The 19531-nt window shown below is 39.1% G+C and overlaps 1 protein-coding gene across 1 annotated transcript; it reads right to left on the minus strand.

The window, feature by feature from the left end:
- Positions 1–13932: 13932 nt before the first annotated feature.
- On the minus strand, positions 13933–16745 carry LOC135642310 (protein RGF1 INDUCIBLE TRANSCRIPTION FACTOR 1-like). Its single transcript, XM_065158347.1, has 4 exons — positions 16248–16745; positions 14754–14828; positions 14543–14683; positions 13933–14451 (listed from the first exon to the last, which is right to left on the minus strand). The coding sequence occupies exons 1-4, from the start codon at positions 16485–16487 to the stop codon at positions 14149–14151; spliced, it is 759 nt and encodes a 252-aa protein (XP_065014419.1). The 5' UTR covers positions 16488–16745; the 3' UTR covers positions 13933–14148.
- Positions 16746–19531: the final 2786 nt, after the last annotated feature.

The raw sequence follows: 19531 nt of genomic DNA on the forward strand, positions 1-19531 counted from the left end.
AGGTATCACAAAACCATGAACATTCCAAACATGCATCCATGGATAAATTTTCTCTGATCCTTCTCCCCTGCCTTTCCATGGTCTTCTTCATCGGAGGCACGAACAAAGGTTGATGCAGGTTTTTGCTTCCCCAAGAGGAGGAAGATATGACACATTTGCGTTCAGAAGATCTGCAACATCGAGTGTGAAGACTTAGAATTCATATGATCCTCGATGTTTCACGCAACGCTGGCTCTTCATAATGTAAGGAAATCATAGATTAAGTATACTTCTTTCATGTGGATGTCATAGCAATGTTTCAATAATCGATCAAGATTAAGAATCTTATTGCTAAGAATATTATTCTTCGTATCCAACACAAAATCCTTCATAATTTCTATTTTTGAAGTGAATTAATAAGATATTTGGCTTTTGAGAAATTTTTCAGCGTAGATTTGTTTTTACTGATTCGTGTTTTCAAATAAAAGAAAAGATACTTTAGTTTATTTTTCAGACAAAATTGGATATGTGAGAAGACATTAAATTACTATTCTCCAAAATCCCAACTTGGAAGGTATTAAAGCATAATTTGGTTCTTTGATCTCTTAAATTATAATGGGATTCAAATGATTCGATTAAGTGCCAAATATAAAGTGTAATTCAATAGAGAGAGCAGAGTCCCCTTGAAAACATATTTGGAGGTCTTTTATAGCATGATATTTGACCATTACGTTGAGATCATGATTAATGTTTAGAATGATTATATTATGTTGAGATTATGTACTAATTTTCGTAGGACTAAGATAATTGCCACACACTTGAATGGTGATGATGCATCGCCCCATATGATGTCTAAGATGTCGGTCATGTGGTGATGAGATATCGATCACATGGTCATGAGTTATCGATAACGTGGTGGTGAGATGTCGACTACATGATTATGATGTGTCAATCACATGATGGTAAAGTGTAGGTCATGTAGTTGTGATGTGTCAACCACATGGTTATGAGGTGTCCAACACTTGGTGTTGGGTGTCAATCATGTAGTGCTAAGATATATGTGATATGATGTTGAGGTGTCGACTATCATTCTTATGTCATTATTCCTATATTATGTCTCGATAAATGCAGTAGTTTCAGGGCATGATATGACTTCTATTTAACTATTGACCCTAAAAAAATGGTTTAATAATCTTATCATCAAAAGGAGCACTTTAGGTTGTATCGATCGAACTATCATTATAGGAAGACCTTTGGGTCATTTTGATCATGCTATTATAAAAGATAACAATTTGGGCCATTTCAATTGTTTTATCATCGAAGGGAGCACTTTGAGTTATTTTAGTTATATTATCATCAAATGGAGCACTTCAGGTCGTTTCAATCATATTGTTGTCAAATGAAGCGCTTCAAACCATTTTGACTATGCTATTATTAATATTTTGGGTTTTTTTTGCTGCATTGTTATCAAAGTGAGCCCTTTATATTATTTCATTTATAGTGTCATCAAATGGAGCACTACAAGTCATTTCAACTATGTTGTTGAAGGGAGTGCGTTAAGCCGTTTTGGTTGCACTATCGTCAAAGTGAGTACTTTGGGTCATCTCAATCGTGCTATCATCTATCGAAACACTTTAGACTTATTTAATCACACTATTGTCAAGAAACACTTTTGAGCCAATTTAGCCTATGTTGTTATTGAGAGAAGCTTCATGGTCAATTTGGCCTGCACCACTATTAGGAGATATTTTTGAACTGAGAAGGTCGCATCATCATCAAGGGATATTTTATGACTCAATTCAATCACATTATTATAGAAGAATGCTTTTTGGTCAAGTTTGGATGTGTTGTTGTTAAGGGATGATTTATGACTAAGTTTGGTCATGTTATTATTTGGAGTTGCCTCTACAAGTGGTTTAATCGTGTTGATATTAGGAGCCATCTCTTTGGATAGTTCAACTATGTTGGGATAGGTTGGGATAGGGAACCACCTCTTTGGAGGATCAACTATTATGATGTGGGGAGCCACCTCTTTAAGTGGTTCGATCATGTTGATGTCAGGAGCCACCTCTTCGAGCAGTTCAATTATGTTGTTGCTAAGAGCCACTTTTTTGATTGTTTGATATTAGTGTCATAAGTCATCTCTTCGAGCAATTAAACTATGTTGGGATAGGGAATCACCTTTTCATATGGTCAACTATTATGGTGTGGGCAGTCACCTCTTTGGATGGTTCAGCCATATTAGTATCTGAAATCACCTCTTTGATGATTAAACTATTATAGTATAGGAAGCTGTCTCGTTGAGGGGTTTGGTCATGTTGGTGTTAGGAATAACCTTTTCGAGGGTTCACATGTTTCTCAATTATGTCAAACTATAAAGGGTGATATAATGCAATTACAAGGGTAGCTCTGCACTCAGATAGTTTGTGATATTCTTTCGTTGAACACTCTTAATGTCATTCCTACTAATGTAGAACTTGATCATTCAATAAATAAAGGGATTTCAAGTCAATCTATGTTCAATTCCAAATATGTCATGAACTTGATGTCAAGAGATGAATGGATTGGATAAAAGATGTTGTAAAAAAGAATTATTATATTGGAGATATACCCAATAAAACCATCCAATGCTCAAGGTATTAAGGAATAATTTACTAAAAATAAGCCCCATTAAGAACTTCATGGGGGTTTTATAGTATAATATTTGAACATTGGATTAATGTCATTGTTAATAATCGGAATGGTTATGTGATATGCGATTGTGTGTAGTATCGAATCTGAGCAGGAAAGATAGAGATGTTGCTTGCATGTGATAACGATGCCACAGCTGCGTAGAGTAGAGAACAACATGCAGTGGCTCTCACCCATGGCGTGCATGCTGCATGTAGGCGACTCTGATGCCGAAATTGATGTCGAAGGATATACAGGTGTCATTGTGGAGCGCCACGTGTTAATCTGTGCCCGTGTGGATAGTCACGTGCAGGGATATACAATATCAACTCCATAAATATTAGGGTTCAGCTTAAAAGCTCGATGCGATCAAGTTACTCACTTATCATTTTTATTTATTCAATATTATTAATTTTTATATTTTATATTTTTTTCAATAGTCCTATATTATTAGTTAACTAGTTTTGATAGCTTAGAACTAGTATAAATAAAGGTCTCCTCTAAGTTTATGAAATAATATATATATATATATATATATATATATATATATATATATATATATATATATAAGTATTGCGAAGGTTTTTTCACTATAAGGAGTTATCTTTTCCTCATCAGGTTAGTTGTTATTTTTGTTTTCGTCCTACGTTAGTTGGTATCATAGCTTTGCTCTTGATATTTACATAAAAGGTTTGTGATTAGAAAATTAAGGAGTATACTCTATACTCGCCAGGATTTTGTGTATCAAAAACTTAATTTGTTAAGTATAGTCCTATGACCCATCAAGATAAGGTCTAGTGGTAATAATGGCAACAACGGCAATGACATTATCGATGATGGCAGTGGCAAGTTTGATGGTGACAACCTCCATGATGGAGGCAATGACAACAACCCTAATAGTAACGATCAGAGAGTGCCAGCCTTATGGGCAGCGTTCAAAGCATAAGAATTGAGGAAGACCTGGGAACTTCGACAGATTCATGACATGCTCACTAACTTGGGTTTGGGCACTAATAGAGTTCGTGATTATGGTAGGATCAATCATGCTAGAGTTGATGCTTAAGGCCAGCATATATAAGCCTATAATCCAACATATGCAATCAGCCTATGAAGATGTGTATCAAACAAAGAAGATAAAATTATGGACTATCACAGAACTAAACAAAGAAGAGGTGTAGGTGCAACTCAACCTCAACACTTTCACCCACATGGTACTATCCACCCACACCAACCAATAGTATATGATGATGACTTAAAAATGACAGTGAAAGGTACAGAAGACATCAAGCACCACCTAAACGAAATAGGTTATTCGAATATTATTGTCATAAAGCAGACATCCCCAATTTTAATGGTCACCTCAGTATTAAAACTTTTCTTAATTAGAGTTATGAAGTAGAGAACTTCTTCGAGGTGATGGATGCTCTTGATCACAAATAAGCCAAGTTTGTTGTATACAAGTTGAAAGGAGATGTAACAGCTTGGTGGGATACATTATAAAATGACAAAAGAAGATAAGGAAAAATACGAGTATAGACATGACGAAAGATGAAGCAACATTTCAAAAGAAGATTCCTACACCCAAACCATGAACAATTATTGTTCTAACAATACTAAAACTATATCTAAGGCACTCGATCTATAACTGAGTATACTGATAAATTCTTACACCTTTCAACTAGATGTAACTTATAAGAGTCAAAAGACTAGCAAATAATAAGGTACGTCAACGAACTGAAATTTATAATTAAAGATAGAATGCATTTAACTCTAATATGGATAGTAGATGAAGCATATAATATAGCATTAAAGGCTAAAATGTTGTTGACTCGACCTCCATGCCTAGCAATTCTCTATTCTGACAATACCACCTATTCTTGATAAAGAGGAGCAAGTTGTGATTGAATCAATGCAACCTATAACTCAAGGCACAAATACCAAAGGAGTAATAAGGCAAGCTAAGCATATCCTAACTATCACAAAGAATCCATATGCTCGACCCATAGTTGAGAAGTGTTTCGAATGTGGGGAGCTTGGTCATCGTTCCAACGAGTGTCATGCTCATAAGACTGTTAACCTTACAAATCATAAATATAACTTTGAAGAAGAAGATACCTAAGATGATACGATTGATGATATTAACAAAGCTAAAATAATAGAGGAAGAAGGGGAACACATCTCATGTGCTGTGAAAAGATTATTACTCATCTCAAGGCAAGAAGATTCATCAAAAAATCTTTCATTCTCGATATAGTGTTAATAACAAAGTGTATGCATTAATTATAGACAATGGAAACCGTAACAATATTGTATCCAAATCATTGATAAGACACTTAAAATTATACACAGAAGCTCATCCAATACCATACAAGGTAGGATGGATTAAAGAAGGCCCAACTATCACTATAATTAAGATCTATAGACTTCCTCTCTTAATTAGGAAAAGTTATAAGATAGAAGTTATATGTGAGGTAGTTAACATGAATATGTGTCATATACTACTTGGAAGACCATAGTAGTATGATGTGAATGTAACCCACTTTGAAAAAATAATATATATATATATATATATATTTTATGGAACGGAAAGAAGATTGTCATTCTATTGACTACAATAAGGGAGATGAAACCAATACTTCTAAAGTAGAGTGAAAGTATCTCTTATCTATTTCTAACTCTGTTAAGGAATTTATTATCCATTCTAAAGAAACAAGAATATGCTATACTCTTATTATAAAAGAACAAAAGTCACCTAAAGTAAATATTTCAACCTAACTGAGATCGATAATAGAATAATTCAAAGAGATCACCCTGATACCAGATGAACTGAGAGATATTCAACACTAAATTAATTTAACTCTAGGAGCAAATCTACCAAATTTATCTCACTATTGGATGAACCCAAAAGAGAATGAGACATTCAAAAAATTATGAGCCCATATACAATCCCAACTTTGTTGACACTCAAAAAGTTAAAAGCTATTAATGTCAGGTTCATAGAAGCAACTGATAAGCATATGAGAGAGAATATATTCAAAGAATGAGATATGGTTATAGGCACTTACAAAAATAGAATCCGAAGAAATATGGTCCCTACAAGCTCTTAAAGGAAATAAACAACAATACCTATATGATTGATTTACCATATGATTTGGAGGGCTCAAAGATATTCAATGTTGCAGATTTACATAACTACTTTCCATATGAAAATCCATCAAATCCAGACGTAAAACTCAAGGGTGAGTTTTTTCTCAAGTTGAGGGGATTAATGCGGAACAAGCAAAATAAGACTATTTTCAAAAGACCAAGCTACCACTTATCATTTTTATTTATCCCATATTATTAATTTTTATATTTTATATTTCTTTCAATAATCCCACATTGTTAGTTAGTTATTTTTTAAAGCCTAAAACTAAGAATAAATAAAGGCCTCCTCTAAATCTACGAAATCATCGAAAAAGCAATATAAGGTGGTGTTTTTTTCTCAGGTCAGTTGCTAGAATCTTTTCTAGTAGTAATTTCTTCTTTTCGTTTCTGTCCTATGCCAGTGATGCAAAAACCAAGAAAAAAAATATCATAAGCATCTCATTTGTGTGTAATATGTCCGCAAAAGAAACATAATATTTGAAGTGCTCAATACATTCTAAAGGGTCTCATTTGTACATGATGCATCAATCTAAAATAAAAAGAGTATCTAAAGTATTTGACACATTCTTGTTAAGCCAAAAATTGGTTGTCCGAGCTGGATGTTGATTCGGAGCTAATCAAGGCCTTCTTTCGTATTTGTCTTAGTTCAATCTTGACTTAAGGCATGTTCATCCTACATCGGGGTGTTAAACCCTATGAAACTACATTGGGGGTATTTTCGATAAATACCTCTTCAATACTTAAATTAGTTGGGAGATTCAGAAGATTTGGACTAAGCTTAAGAGTGGTGTTCAAATATATCTATCAGGAACACACCTAAGGGGCCCTTTTATAGTAGGCTCTATGGATCATTATTCTTATAATTGATGTTGATCACAAGGGAAGATTTGGACCAAGCTTAAGAGCGATGTTCAAATACGATGTATTCTTTCAAGATGCAAAACATCTAAAGAATCCTTGGTATATGCCACATCGGCATGAAATATACATATTATTTCTTGCCAAACACCCTTGATCTTCCATTTATGCTCCTACGTGCAGTAACTGCATGATCGCATCCGATGGATCCTTCACGTAGATACCTTGAATAGACTACTAACCATCTTTGCATTCATGAGAATCTCCACTGCTACATATGGTCTATCGATTTACATTATAAATAACAACATAAGGATTTCTTGCAGGTAGAAGGTGGTATTCGAGAATGGACAAAAGGGGTGTGGCCATCGCTTTGGTGTTCCTGTTCTGCTTCCTACTTGCTTCGGGTACTATCTCAGAAATTAGGGTTCCTCATCCTGTCTAAACTTTAGTATCAGAAATGGAGAAAAGGAATAAATTTGTTTTCATTATTACTTTATATAAATCGATATGTTTTGTTCATGTAAACAACAACAGATCTATCAAAACCATGAACATTCGAAACATACATCCATATATTTATTTATTTTCTCTGATCCTTCTCCCCTACCTTTCCATGGTCTTCTTCATCAGAGGCACTGACAAAGGTTGATGATGCAACTTCGTGCACGCCCAAGACGAAGAAGATATGGCAAATTTGCGTTGAGAAGGTCTGCAACGAAGAGTGTACAAGCTTAGGGTTCGAGGGTGGCAAGTGCTACTTAAAAATTCGATGCGACTGCTACACAAACTGTGACTAGTTTGAATTCGATGTTGTACCCATGAATAAATGACTTGTTTAGTTGATCTATTCCTGGCTTCATGTATACAACTCTTTTGACATTGGCAAACCAACTTTGTTCCCGTGGAAGCATAAGACATTATAATTCAGCAGCAAATGATGAGGAAGCCCGCATCGGATATCATCCTTTTTGTCGCTCATGAATGTATAGCCCAACTGATGATGGTGATGCTGCTGCTGCATGTTTGCAGCAGTGGGACTCTCGATGAGCCCATCATGCACAGTGCACGCATCATGATGTGCAAGGACCGTGAAAAGTCAGCATTTGCTCTTTGAAGTCAATTAAGGGGTTTGACTTTTGATATATTTTCAAAGTAGATTTGTCTCCGAAATCACAACTTGGAAGATGTTAAAGCATAATTTCGTCATCTCTATCACAAACTTGATGTCGAGAGATGAATGAATTCGATAAGAATTGTTATATATAAAAAAAACAAGGCTTTTCCTCATGCTTAAATTGGTAAGAGCCTTAGAGAATATACCTAGAGACCTATTGTAGTATGGTATTTGACCATTGGGTTGATATCATCGTTAATACTCGGAACGATTACGTGTTTTTTTAGGTCACATATGTGATTATTTAGCACCGATTCGAAGAACGCGGGAGTAACATGAGGAGGTTTATGGTGGAACAGTAAAACTGTAAGATGATCTGAATTTTATGCTCGGGTAAAACTCAATTTATAAAAAAGGAGATTATTGATGTTTTAGTAATAGAATCTAATCAGGATTCTTGTTTAGCCTCGGAGAGAGAGAGAAAAGAGAAAAAAACAGAGTGAGATGATAATGCAGAAGGTAGAACAATTCACTGCTTCTTTGCATCAGTCTGCAGTACATCAATGCAGTAAAAGAGCACAATGAAATGCCTGCTAAAAAAGCTGACAGCATTTGCAGAAATAAGATGAATAAGACCAATTGATTGATGATTTCTTTGAAATCAAGGCATATACCGTTACAACGGTTAACGGATTTATAGGACAATGCTGCAGGTGGGGGGATCGAAAGCTTCGCACTTTGTGTGAGTTGGTAAAGATGATGATGTAAATGTAAATGGTAAGAAATGAGAGAGGGAGAGGGAGAGGGAGAGGGAGAGGGAGAAGCTAGTGGGAGACCAATGGTCAAAGGTATGTACAATGATGAGGATCTGAACCTGTGAGAGCTGCCTCCTTTTCTCCTGCAAGAACAAGAGAGGCTGGAGCAGTTGGGACCCAGCAAAAGCCATGCACCACCTCTCCTCCTATCACCACCATTATTGAGCTTCAGCCCTAACATGTTCCACCCTTGAGTGTTTCCCCTTCTCTCTCTCTCTCTCTTCCTTCCTTGTTCGTGTCCTCTGACCTTTTTCTTCCCAGCTCTGCATGACCAACCTCAAGTCCTTGTCATGGCACACTCATTCCAAACCTAACACCTGTGCATGCCTGCAAGGGTAGCCCACTCTGCAACAAAACCACATCAATGCTCAACCTCACAATGGCACCTTTCCAACATCTGTCTGTGGTCAAAAAAGATCAAATAAAAAAGGAGCGGAAAGGATCGTAGTGGACTCTCTCCATTGGAGAGAGAAAGAGAGGCCTGTGTAAGGCTGAAATGGGTGATGGAAAGGGATGGATGAGACACACAGGTCAGAAGGGGAGGAGATTCTGCAGGCTCAAAGGAAGGTGGAGCAAACACATCAATCATTGTAGGCTTTGGATGAGAGAAGCAAAGATGTGACCTCTCTCTCTCTCTCTCTCTCATCAGCCAACTCGATCAGTGGCTACACGATACCATGGTGCCTTTTCAAGTTGGTGTAGACAAATCACATAGTGTGGTCTGATCTCCAACATGTGGGATATCTGCTGTTCCCCGGAAAGGAAGTCTGCCCTTCACATTCTCATCGGCTAAGACCCATTTGTTCTTAGAAAAGCATCAAATTCCATCAGCTCTCTCTTTCTGTGAACACACACACACACACAAAACCCTAACATGTAGAGGAGACGCGACATGCATCAAAAACATGACAACAGTTGCGTTAAATGATAGTGTGGAACTTTTGCAGCTATGCAAGTCTGAGTCCTCCTTGGACAAAAGTCACACTGTGAGCTCTAAAATTGGACCACTACAAACTGTAATCACAAAGAATTGTACTCAAGACATCAGTCCAAATGAAGTGCTTTCGACTATCGATAATACGATCGTGTCGGCTGGCTAATGTCCTTGCTAATTTTGAAAAGATTCGGATGGCCTTCGTCACAATATACACAGAAAAAATCTAAATTTTATGTAGTACATTTGCTTGCCTTAATTCAAAACCCATCAAATTTTGAGGTACCAAAGTCTTGTACCAAGAACTAGATGGATGATCAGTTTCTCAGGTTGTGAGTGTTGTAAGATTGTCCAAGTCTGTACACCAATTCATCAACAAAATAGAGCTAAACATAAATTGGAATGACAAGACTAAGGAGAATAATGATGGGCAGAATTCCACCTTTGGATTGACACATGAAGCATATGCAGAGATTGAGCCACCACTCTTTGCCTGATCACCAGAAGATACTAATTTATGAACCAAGTGATGCCATGACAAGACTTGCCATCCTTAATAGTCCAAGGTGACAGCCTCATATGATCTTATGAGCCACCAATCTATTATGATATAGCCATGAAAGCTATTGATATCACAAGACATATATTTCTTAGGAATAAGCACAACTTAACTGATTACATAGTTCCCCATAACTCAAAACTGATCAAATGAAATTGTTTTGGGCATATTTGTAGGAATTACTACTTATAAATCACAATGCAGGAAAGTTATTATAATTACTAGCAAAATCATTGGAAATTTGATTTGAAAAGACCAAAGTTTAATTGATCAATATTTTGCTACATTTATTGATGTGGTTACTTATGTGTTGTAACATCTAAAAGTGAAAGTTGCATCAATAAGATTGCATAATTAGTCTAAAAGAATTATCTAATTCAAACTAGTATAGATTCAATCACATCCTGAAGTACCTCCCCAAATGACAATCCTTATTATCATGAAATAATCATTCTAGCATCGTACATCGACTTTTCTTATTGACTTGGAATGAATGGGTGAAGTTGTTCCAACTCAATCAGGCATTCATATAACTCATCATTCTTTTCCCCTTGTTGTGTAACCCAACAATCCAGTTTAACATCGAAGTCTTTGATCTCCAAGCCTACAGCTTAACCTATTTCAGCTAAACCTCTCTCTCTCTCTCTCTCTCTCTCTCTCTCTCTCTCTCTTATTTGCTGGAATTCAAGCCACACCGTCCACATACTCACTTGACACCAGTCAGACTTCAGAAATGGGTAGTGGTCTCTCCACACCTGGACCCAGTAAAAGCCATCTGAGTTCACTGACTTCTTTACTGTGGAGGACCATCCACAGTGTTTGCAAAAGCTCCTGCAACATCTCTGAACGTGGAGGAGGATGCAAATAGTGCAGTTCTGCAAGGTTTCTTTCTTTTTTGACCCTTGCACTAGCTAGCCAAGCTCTGAAGATGGTCAAATCGAGACTTGTTCCAAGTATTTTTGCCTGATTCTAGCATCGTTCAAGGAACCCAACTCACTCCCAACAGTGGTAAAAGCCTGTGACAGTTAATAATTGACATGAGCAGTTCTTTCTATGAGCATGTGGTTGATCACGAATTCAAACTAGTTTCAACAAAAGAATACTCAGCGCACGAGGCTCCTCCTATAAATATAGAGATGATGGCCGACGGAACTGATGAAAATGAAGATAATGGTAATGATGATTGTGTTGATGTAATGATTTATGGTGATCGTACAGTGATGATTAAGATGATAGTGTTTATAATATGATGACCCAAGTTATGTTAAACATTTGTGGTGGAGGTGATGACAGTCATACTGCAAGTATTGCAAGTTTTGAACATATCTGTGCACATTTACATGAAAAATATGTAAGAAATATATATATATATATATATACATATATCCATGGAAAAAATTCAAATAGAAAGAGAGGTGATGATCAGGATCTGCCACACCATCAAATTGCTTCGATTTGGAGCTTTTTCTTCCATGAGGAACAGAAAAGAAGACAATGAAACGAGAAAGAAACAAGCAAGCAGAAGAAGAAGAAGAAGAAACAAGAAAGTTTGAGGATTCTGATATTTGAGCTTTTAAGACCAAGTTGCTTGACATCATAAATTTGTTCTCGAGGGGGATAGCACATGACTTCCACGTAAAGTTTGCTCTGGCAATGAATGAATGAATGATATGCCAAGTTTTGATTCGACTTCACCGATACATTTGCAAGCACAACAAAGGCAGGCAAAATGTTGGTAAGGTGGCTCTCTACATGTCTCCTCATTATTTGTCTTGAACGATTACAGCTTGTCTATCCAAATTAGGAGCAGTAATCAAAGGTCACAACCACCATCTCTACAAAGAGATATTAACGATGTATGAGCAAAATGGTAAACCAAAAAGAAAGGAAGACGATTTCTTTGTCTGGCTGAAGAAATCGTAATGACACACCGCAAACTCTTGTGAGGACAAGGAGGAACATGTACTGAGGTGGTCCAATACTATAATGGCATGTGGCACATTTGACTAGGCACAGATATCTGGGAAGCCCTAACCAGCTTTGGCCTCGAGGAAGCTCAGTCATCCCATCCCCTTCAGAGACATGCCACATGATTGCATCTCACAATTCAGATCTTATCTTCTCACTGCAATTAAACAACAGGTACGGATGCATTCTCTTGAGAAGAGAGAAGTGGGGAGGGAAGGGTAAAAGGTAACGAGTAAAAGCCAGTAGCAAAGAGCAGTTGTGCCACTACATTTTTATCTCTCTCTCACTTGTCCTAGAATCTCACATGAGAGGTCACTTTCACAGCTAAAGTTTTCTTCCTACACTCTTTGCTATGAAAATGATCCACATCATGTTGAACAATCGCCAATATCAATTGGTTTTCTTTGTTCTTGTGGAAGGAATCTGATATGGATAAAAAAGATAACAAAGAGATAAAATGTTAGTCCATCGAGTGCACACACTTCATCATCTTAGGGTAAGGGGAAAGACAAGATGAGCTCAGGCTTAGATATATAAATATTTATATATTCCTTGTGCTGCTTTCAGTGCATGAGCTCTCTGCAACTTAATAATCCGAGATATTCCTTGTCACAAGAGGCTTCATGTAGGATAGGAAGATGGACGAATACAGTGACACAAACAGGTGATCGGATGGAGAGGTCCGGTGATATTTATATGGGAATGCTGAGACCAAAGTGTGATGAGAGTGAGGTGGGAGGCTTTGTTTAGGTAATAGTTGAGCAATGGAGCCTTGTCGCGGTTTGTGGGAGATGTGCTCCGACAGGGCGCAGTTTCAAATGCTGCTTAGGGTTTGGGAACTGAGAACGTCGTTGTTGTGTTGCGGTCAATCGGGCAATGCCCCAACAAAAAAGTGTTAAGCGACTCGCCCAAAACAAGCCAACGCAACGCCTCCCTCCCTCCCAACGGCGCTCTTCTCGGTGAATTCATTGCTCTTCTCTCTCTCTCTCTCTCTCTCCACATCTATCATGCATCTGTGTGGGTATAGTAATAGACCTTCACGTGATGCGAGTAAGCGCTACAAAATTTGACTACATATCTTTGGCAGTCTAGTGGATTTCTTTATGCTAACTTGGCAGAAGAGGATTTTTTTTGTTCATATCCTGTGACTACATTGGATTTCTCTTTTAATATGTTTGTGATTTTGATGATGGGGAGAATGATAGAGAAAATTTTCATTCTGTCACATACACAGTGCAGGATCTTCAAGAATGATGATGAAGAAGAAGGTGGCAGGCCATGTGAATCCTGAGACGAGCAGCCAATCATGGTCATTTGGCAGCCCTCCAAGGTGGATCGGTGAACAAGTTCCAGGTCAAACTTTTGGGTCTCTGCATCTTCTTCCTTGATCCAATCCTGTTCCACCAACCACAGGATTCTCAGCCACATAACATCATCCTTGATTCAGAGATACAGGACTGTGTTTCAGTTGGTTCCAAGAGATCATTAAAAACGGTGGCATGGAGAACGATGCCCGATGCACCATTTATCACAGCCTTCTTGGGATCATACCGAGATGCAAAGCACCACCGCCAGGAAAAGCTGGCCACAGTCAGGGAGATGGCATCCATCCAGGTGATATGGGAAAGCAGCAGCAGCAGCTGCTGCTGCAGAAGCCCACAGTGGAGAACAGAAGTCTCAGACCTCCTATCCCCATCCCCACAAGGAGTTCCTTCACATCAACCCACCCAACTCGTATAATATTTCCTCTTATGTGTGTAACCCATTAATGGCTTCGACTGAGCATGGCTGGAGGAGGCAGTGTTGGTCAAAGACAGAGACAAATAGTATAGAAAGAGACCAAGTACAAAGCGTGATATATATATATATATATATAAAGGTAGGATATAGAAGTATGCATTCCATTACATCACAACAAAATTGGCAAGCACTGTGAGCCTGAAACATCATCCACTGTGCCCACCTAAGTCAGTAACGGGAATGCTCAGTGACTCTCCTCCAATCCATAGACCAACGCAACCCTGCCCCGGAATGCCCCCACACCACCCCCACATGGATAGGGGCATTTCGTGCACCACAGCCACAGCCACAGCCATCTACATTAGGAGAGGGGAGATCTGTGAGGAGCTCCCTTCCTCCTGTTGCTCAGGGAGAGGACGATCTGAGGGAAGAAGCCACCGGTCTTCTTCTTCTTCCCCAGACTGCCCCTGCCGCCGTTGGCCGAGGCCGAGCAGCCGTGGCGCTCCTCCAGGGTCGAGCTCGGGGTGACTTGGACGTCGTCCTCGATGAGGAGATCGGAGCTGTCAACCCGGAGGTTCTCGAAGTGGGAGAAGGCGAGGTCCGAGTCGTTGAACCTGAACAGTATGCTCGACAGGTCCTCCCCTTGCAGCAGAACATGATCCACCTGCAACCCCGAAACATGCCCATCTTGGTGATGGATACCAGCCTTGAACATTGAAGCTTCCGGACAAGACATGATCATGGTAGACAATTACCTTGCAGGAGAGGGAGCAGAAGTGGAAGGGCTCCTGGAGGATCCTGTCACAGGTCAAGCAAATGTTTCCCGAGCCCTTGAAAGGCCTGGATTGAGGCCTTGGCTTCAGAAACACCACTTTGGCACTGTTGATGGTGTAAGGCTGTCAAGAACAACAAACATCTAAGAAGAAAAACCCCTTCATCTCTTACATGGAAATGAAGTCACAGCACCTGAACATAAGAGCAGTCTATCAGCTTCTCGAGATCATCCAATCGAACCACATCGTTGTAGACATAACGCCTCACCTGAAATTTTCGTGCATTCATGAGCGATTGTGATGGTGTTGGTAATGGAGAATCCTGTAAAGCTTCAAGATTAACCACTAATTGAGTTCATTAAAGTATGAGCCATTGGGTACTTATTCACCAATCATCAGTCGCCCTGAGTCTTTAAGGCAAAATAGTACATCTTGAGGTTGGCCACAATGTGAACTTTTTGAAGCTTTCTTCACCGAGAAGGAAAGATCAATGGAGCCAATTTTCTACATAAATGTATTACTTTTCTCCATTTATATATATATATATATATATATATATATATATAAAAGATTGGATTTGATCTCAGGATGTTACTATCCATGGTAAAAATTTATTTTTACGAATTGAGATCCTCAAAATAATAAGAATTAAGGTGAAAAGTTGACACCTTGTGGTAGATTTTTGGGAATTACCAAGAGGGAAGTATAAATGATGAAAAGCAAAGCAGCCAATTTTATTACTTCAGTAAAGGTAAATACAAAAGATAATGACAAGGGGGGAAAATTCCAGTGTGAAAAAAGATTAATTTGACACAAAAAGACTGATAAAAGTATTGTGAGAAGAAGTATGGGATGCTGAGATCAAAGGCATCAAAATTATTATGACAAAGAAGACTGCACAAAGAAAAGAAAATAAAGTAATAAAATGAATCTGAAAGAGACCTAATATTAAATGGAAAGATAAAACTTTTTGAAGGGAAAAGAGCATTAGAAGAAGAGCAAAAATCATTAAGCCAGGTTTGTAAATCTACAGAACATTTTGCTGTGCAAATTAATAGTACCACTCAAAACTCTCACCAACAGTAGAAAATTAACTGCAGGAAAGCCATATCTACCACTTTCAAATGTTCATGGTTGCAGGCTGTGTTGTAAACAGAAAAAGAGAGAGGCATATAAGTGTGTTTCAGGTATCCCCACTGGCATCATTGCTGCAACAATTATTACTGCTAGGATATCATGTTCTAAAAGAAAAGAAACCAAGATGGTAACACTTTGTCCTTCCTTCTGAAAGTAGAGCATTTAAGACAAAGTAAAAAGGCAATAATACTAGGGAGTCTTGGTAAAACTGAGAGCAAGTATGGACCTAAAGAAGACCACCACCATGACAACCAAAAGAACTGACAGAAACTTGCAGTCTTCAGAGAATTCTTGGATGAATTCTTAGAATGAGTAGTAAAAAAGATGCGTGCTTGTGTAATTTAAGAACGCAGGGGAAACATGATTGAGTTCAAGAAGCCAAATCAAGAACTAGGAGGAGTAAAGAAGAGAAGTAATGTCCTGAGCGACAAGCTAATGCTACTGAAACTAGCACTTTGTGGGTAGAACAGAGGAAAGAAGGAAGATGATTTGTGAGCTCAGGCAGAGAAGACATGGAGGAGGAGGGAAGGAAAAGGGAAGAGAAACAGACCTGGAGGAGAGGGTGGGAGGAGTGGGCGGGTGCGCAGTGGGGGCAGATGCTGGTGCAGCAGTCGAGGCAGAAGATGTTCTTCTCGTTCTTCTTCCGGCTCTCATGGGCCCCGCAGCCCACGAAGAAGCTCTCCTCCACCAGCCCCCCCAGCCATCCCGGCATTGCTGCTGCTGCTGCTGTTGCTGCTGCTCCTGCTTCGGCTGCCACCCCATTCCCCCCTCCACATTCCCCTCTTCCCATGCTCTCTCTCTCACACTCTCTTTCTCTTCTCTATGACTCCTCGAAGCTAACACACCCTCTCTTTCTTACTCTTCTTCCCTATCTCTCCCACTGCCTGTCCAAACTTTATAGAGGAACAATAGTAAGGGTATGTTCTTGAGCTTAAAAGGATTGGAGAAGAAAAGGCGAAGCTGGGAGGGTTTAACGAACCTCCTGCGCCTATTTATAGGAGGCTGGCAGGAACAGGACTAGCGATAGACACAGGAAAAAGATGGTGACAAAGAAAGAGAAACAAGGAGAAGAGAGAAAAGTGTGTGTGTGTGAGTGAGAATGTGTGATTTAAGAGAGGTGACAGAAAATAATTTGTCCTCGTGCCAAGGATTGATAAGGAATGGGTTGGAGATTATATAGAATCATTGGTGTTTTTTATGTGAGTGTAAATTTGCAGGGGTTGGTGGATTTGGTGTTGGTGTTGATGGAGGAGAGACAGGAACCCACCACTACTACATCTTTGTACTTTTCCTGTGCTCTCCTGCCTGGTTTTTGCCCTCCCCATGAAATGTTAAGCTGTGGTGCTGAGAAATTATAGAGAAAGCAGGAGAAAAAGAGATTCTGTTTCCTTTCACTGTTTTGCCTTGTTCCTTTTTTTACCTCTCTCTCTCTTCCTCTCCCTCTCCCTCTCCTGCTTCCTGTGTCTGGCTTCTTTAATTATTTGGTTTCGATTCAATCTTGCTGTTCTATTCCATTGCATCTGAGTGCATTTTGATCTTGATATTTTTCTTTAACCGAGAAAAGGATGAAGATGATGGGATCACGAAACATGTCATCTTCGTTCAACCCTTTCCTCAGCAATCTGCATAGGTACATCAGCATTCTTCCATGGCCTTGTGGGTAACAGTATGAATTGGGCTCTTTTGTTCAACTCACAATCATGCAAGCTAGCAAGAATCTGAGAGACCAAAATAAAGGAGGGTTTTTTTGGGCTTTGTTAGGCAGCCATGGCAAAAGCATGTCGAATTCCACTTGAAGGAAGTGTACTGCACTGGCAAAACCTGGAAAAGATGGAAGCTCTAACTAATAACATGGGCCCGTCTGCATGTGATGAGGCTTCCTTTTGGTCATTGTTGATCAGCGTCACCTGACTCGAAAAGCTTGAAGCATGGCCACTGCTTCCCTGATGGAGACACCAAATCAAAAGGAGTTGTGTTCATCTCTTGTCAAGATTTCCTTTGCTGAGTGACACATTATTCTTCTTCATTTTAGCAGCAGGTTTAGGAAAAGATCCAGAAATGAGTTTTAATCTGGACTTTCAGAACGATGAACAGGAGAGATTTATGACCAAGTATCAGTTTATAAGCTTCTCATGAACTCAAAACACCCATGGATGAGTCCCTCTGCTTCATCTCCTCCATGAACCGATCGACACTTGTGCTCATGGATCTCTCTGCAACCTGTGTTGCTGCAGCGAAGTGGTTCCAAGGACAAGAAGAGCAACACCAAGTTTTGATGCCAGTTTAATGATGAAGCACAAGGACCAGAATCTCTGAAATGTTTCACATGGTAAGCTTTCTCCTCACCTACCAATCATTCTCGTGACACAAATGGAGGTATCAGTGATCTTTGGGCCTGGAAACCTTTACCCACAGAAGCTAACTCGTTCCACTTCTTACAAGTGCTTCAGAAACGAAACCAGACTTCCATGTCTGCCATATTTGTGCAGCTAATTTATCTGCTGCTTTCAGGGTTTTCTTTTTCTGATAGATGGATCCATAAACAAATTGGATTATCATCATTATTCTTGTCCTCAGGTATTTACAGACATCCACATGGATTCGGTTCATGAATTAGGAACACTGAGCAAAGAGAGAAGATATGACACCACAAGGACACATCTCTATTACATTTCATGATCATCGTTTTCTTCTCAAAGAACTTATCCTATGGTAGACCGTAAAAAGTAGATTGCCTTGTCACTCTCTATGCTTTGTGCATGCATGTGAAACCACTATTCCATCTCTAAGATGATCATCAATGACACATGATGCATGTCCATGCTTTTTAAGCCACTTATGAGTGATGTTGCCTAAGAGGCTTCTCTTTATAAGCATGATGATGCATGCTTAAAGTAAACAGAGCACTGGCATTTCATGTTCAGCTACTCGGATGATGGCAGATAAGTGTCATCTTGGTTGACAAGATCCTCTGTTAGATTCAAGGTGATCATCAAATACTGCTTGGGCCTTGTGATCCTGCTGCAGTTTCTCCAGGTATATTGTCTTCCTGAATATGAGATGAAGCTCTTGTTTGGTGACATTTAGACAGCAGCCAAGATTTTGTAGAGCAAGTCTAGTTAGACTAAAGAATCACTGGAAAACCCTATTTGATCTGATACACACATGTCTAGGAAAATACTATCACCCATGCTGCAAGTCGACTGCAAAATGCTATTACACACTGCAGGTTCATGGACAAGGTTGTAGATTGAATTCAACTTGGATCAGATAAGACTGTACACAATGAAATGTTGTGACTGGAGCCACAGCAACTCTTGTTGCTTTCAGCAGAATCGGTGCATCAGAGAGACACAGTTCCTGGCAGGAAATAATACAACTTCTGTTTCCTCACAGTTTCCGCAGAACAGAAAATTGCATCTTCTGCAGTAGCTTGCAAGAGTATCTAATGTTCCAAGGTAAAAAGATGTACTTCAGTTCTTGACATCCCAAGAACAAGTTCAAATCCATCATCTTCTCAGCTTTGAAGAGGCCCACTGGATCCAGAGATGGAGCTGGGGACATCCCAGATTAATCGAGAGCTTCTGAGTTGACAATCCCTCCCTCATGTCTTCCCATCGATTGATTACACTCCCAAAGAGGATGCCTTTCCAAAAACTAGAAGATGAGAGTTCAGTACTGCTAACACATGATGCTCTGCTGTGGATGCCTCCTTGGTGGGAAACATGAAATGTGTGGTATAAGCATTTAAGAAAGGATCTTGCAGAGAAAAGACTTCTTCGACACCGGAATTCTCTCTTCATGACGAAGAAAACAAAATCTCAATATGTTTCG

The sequence above is a fragment of the Musa acuminata genome, chromosome BXJ3-7 (assembly GCF_036884655.1).
Source record: "Musa acuminata AAA Group cultivar baxijiao chromosome BXJ3-7, Cavendish_Baxijiao_AAA, whole genome shotgun sequence".
In the NCBI taxonomy this organism is placed as follows: domain Eukaryota; kingdom Viridiplantae; phylum Streptophyta; class Magnoliopsida; order Zingiberales; family Musaceae; genus Musa; species Musa acuminata.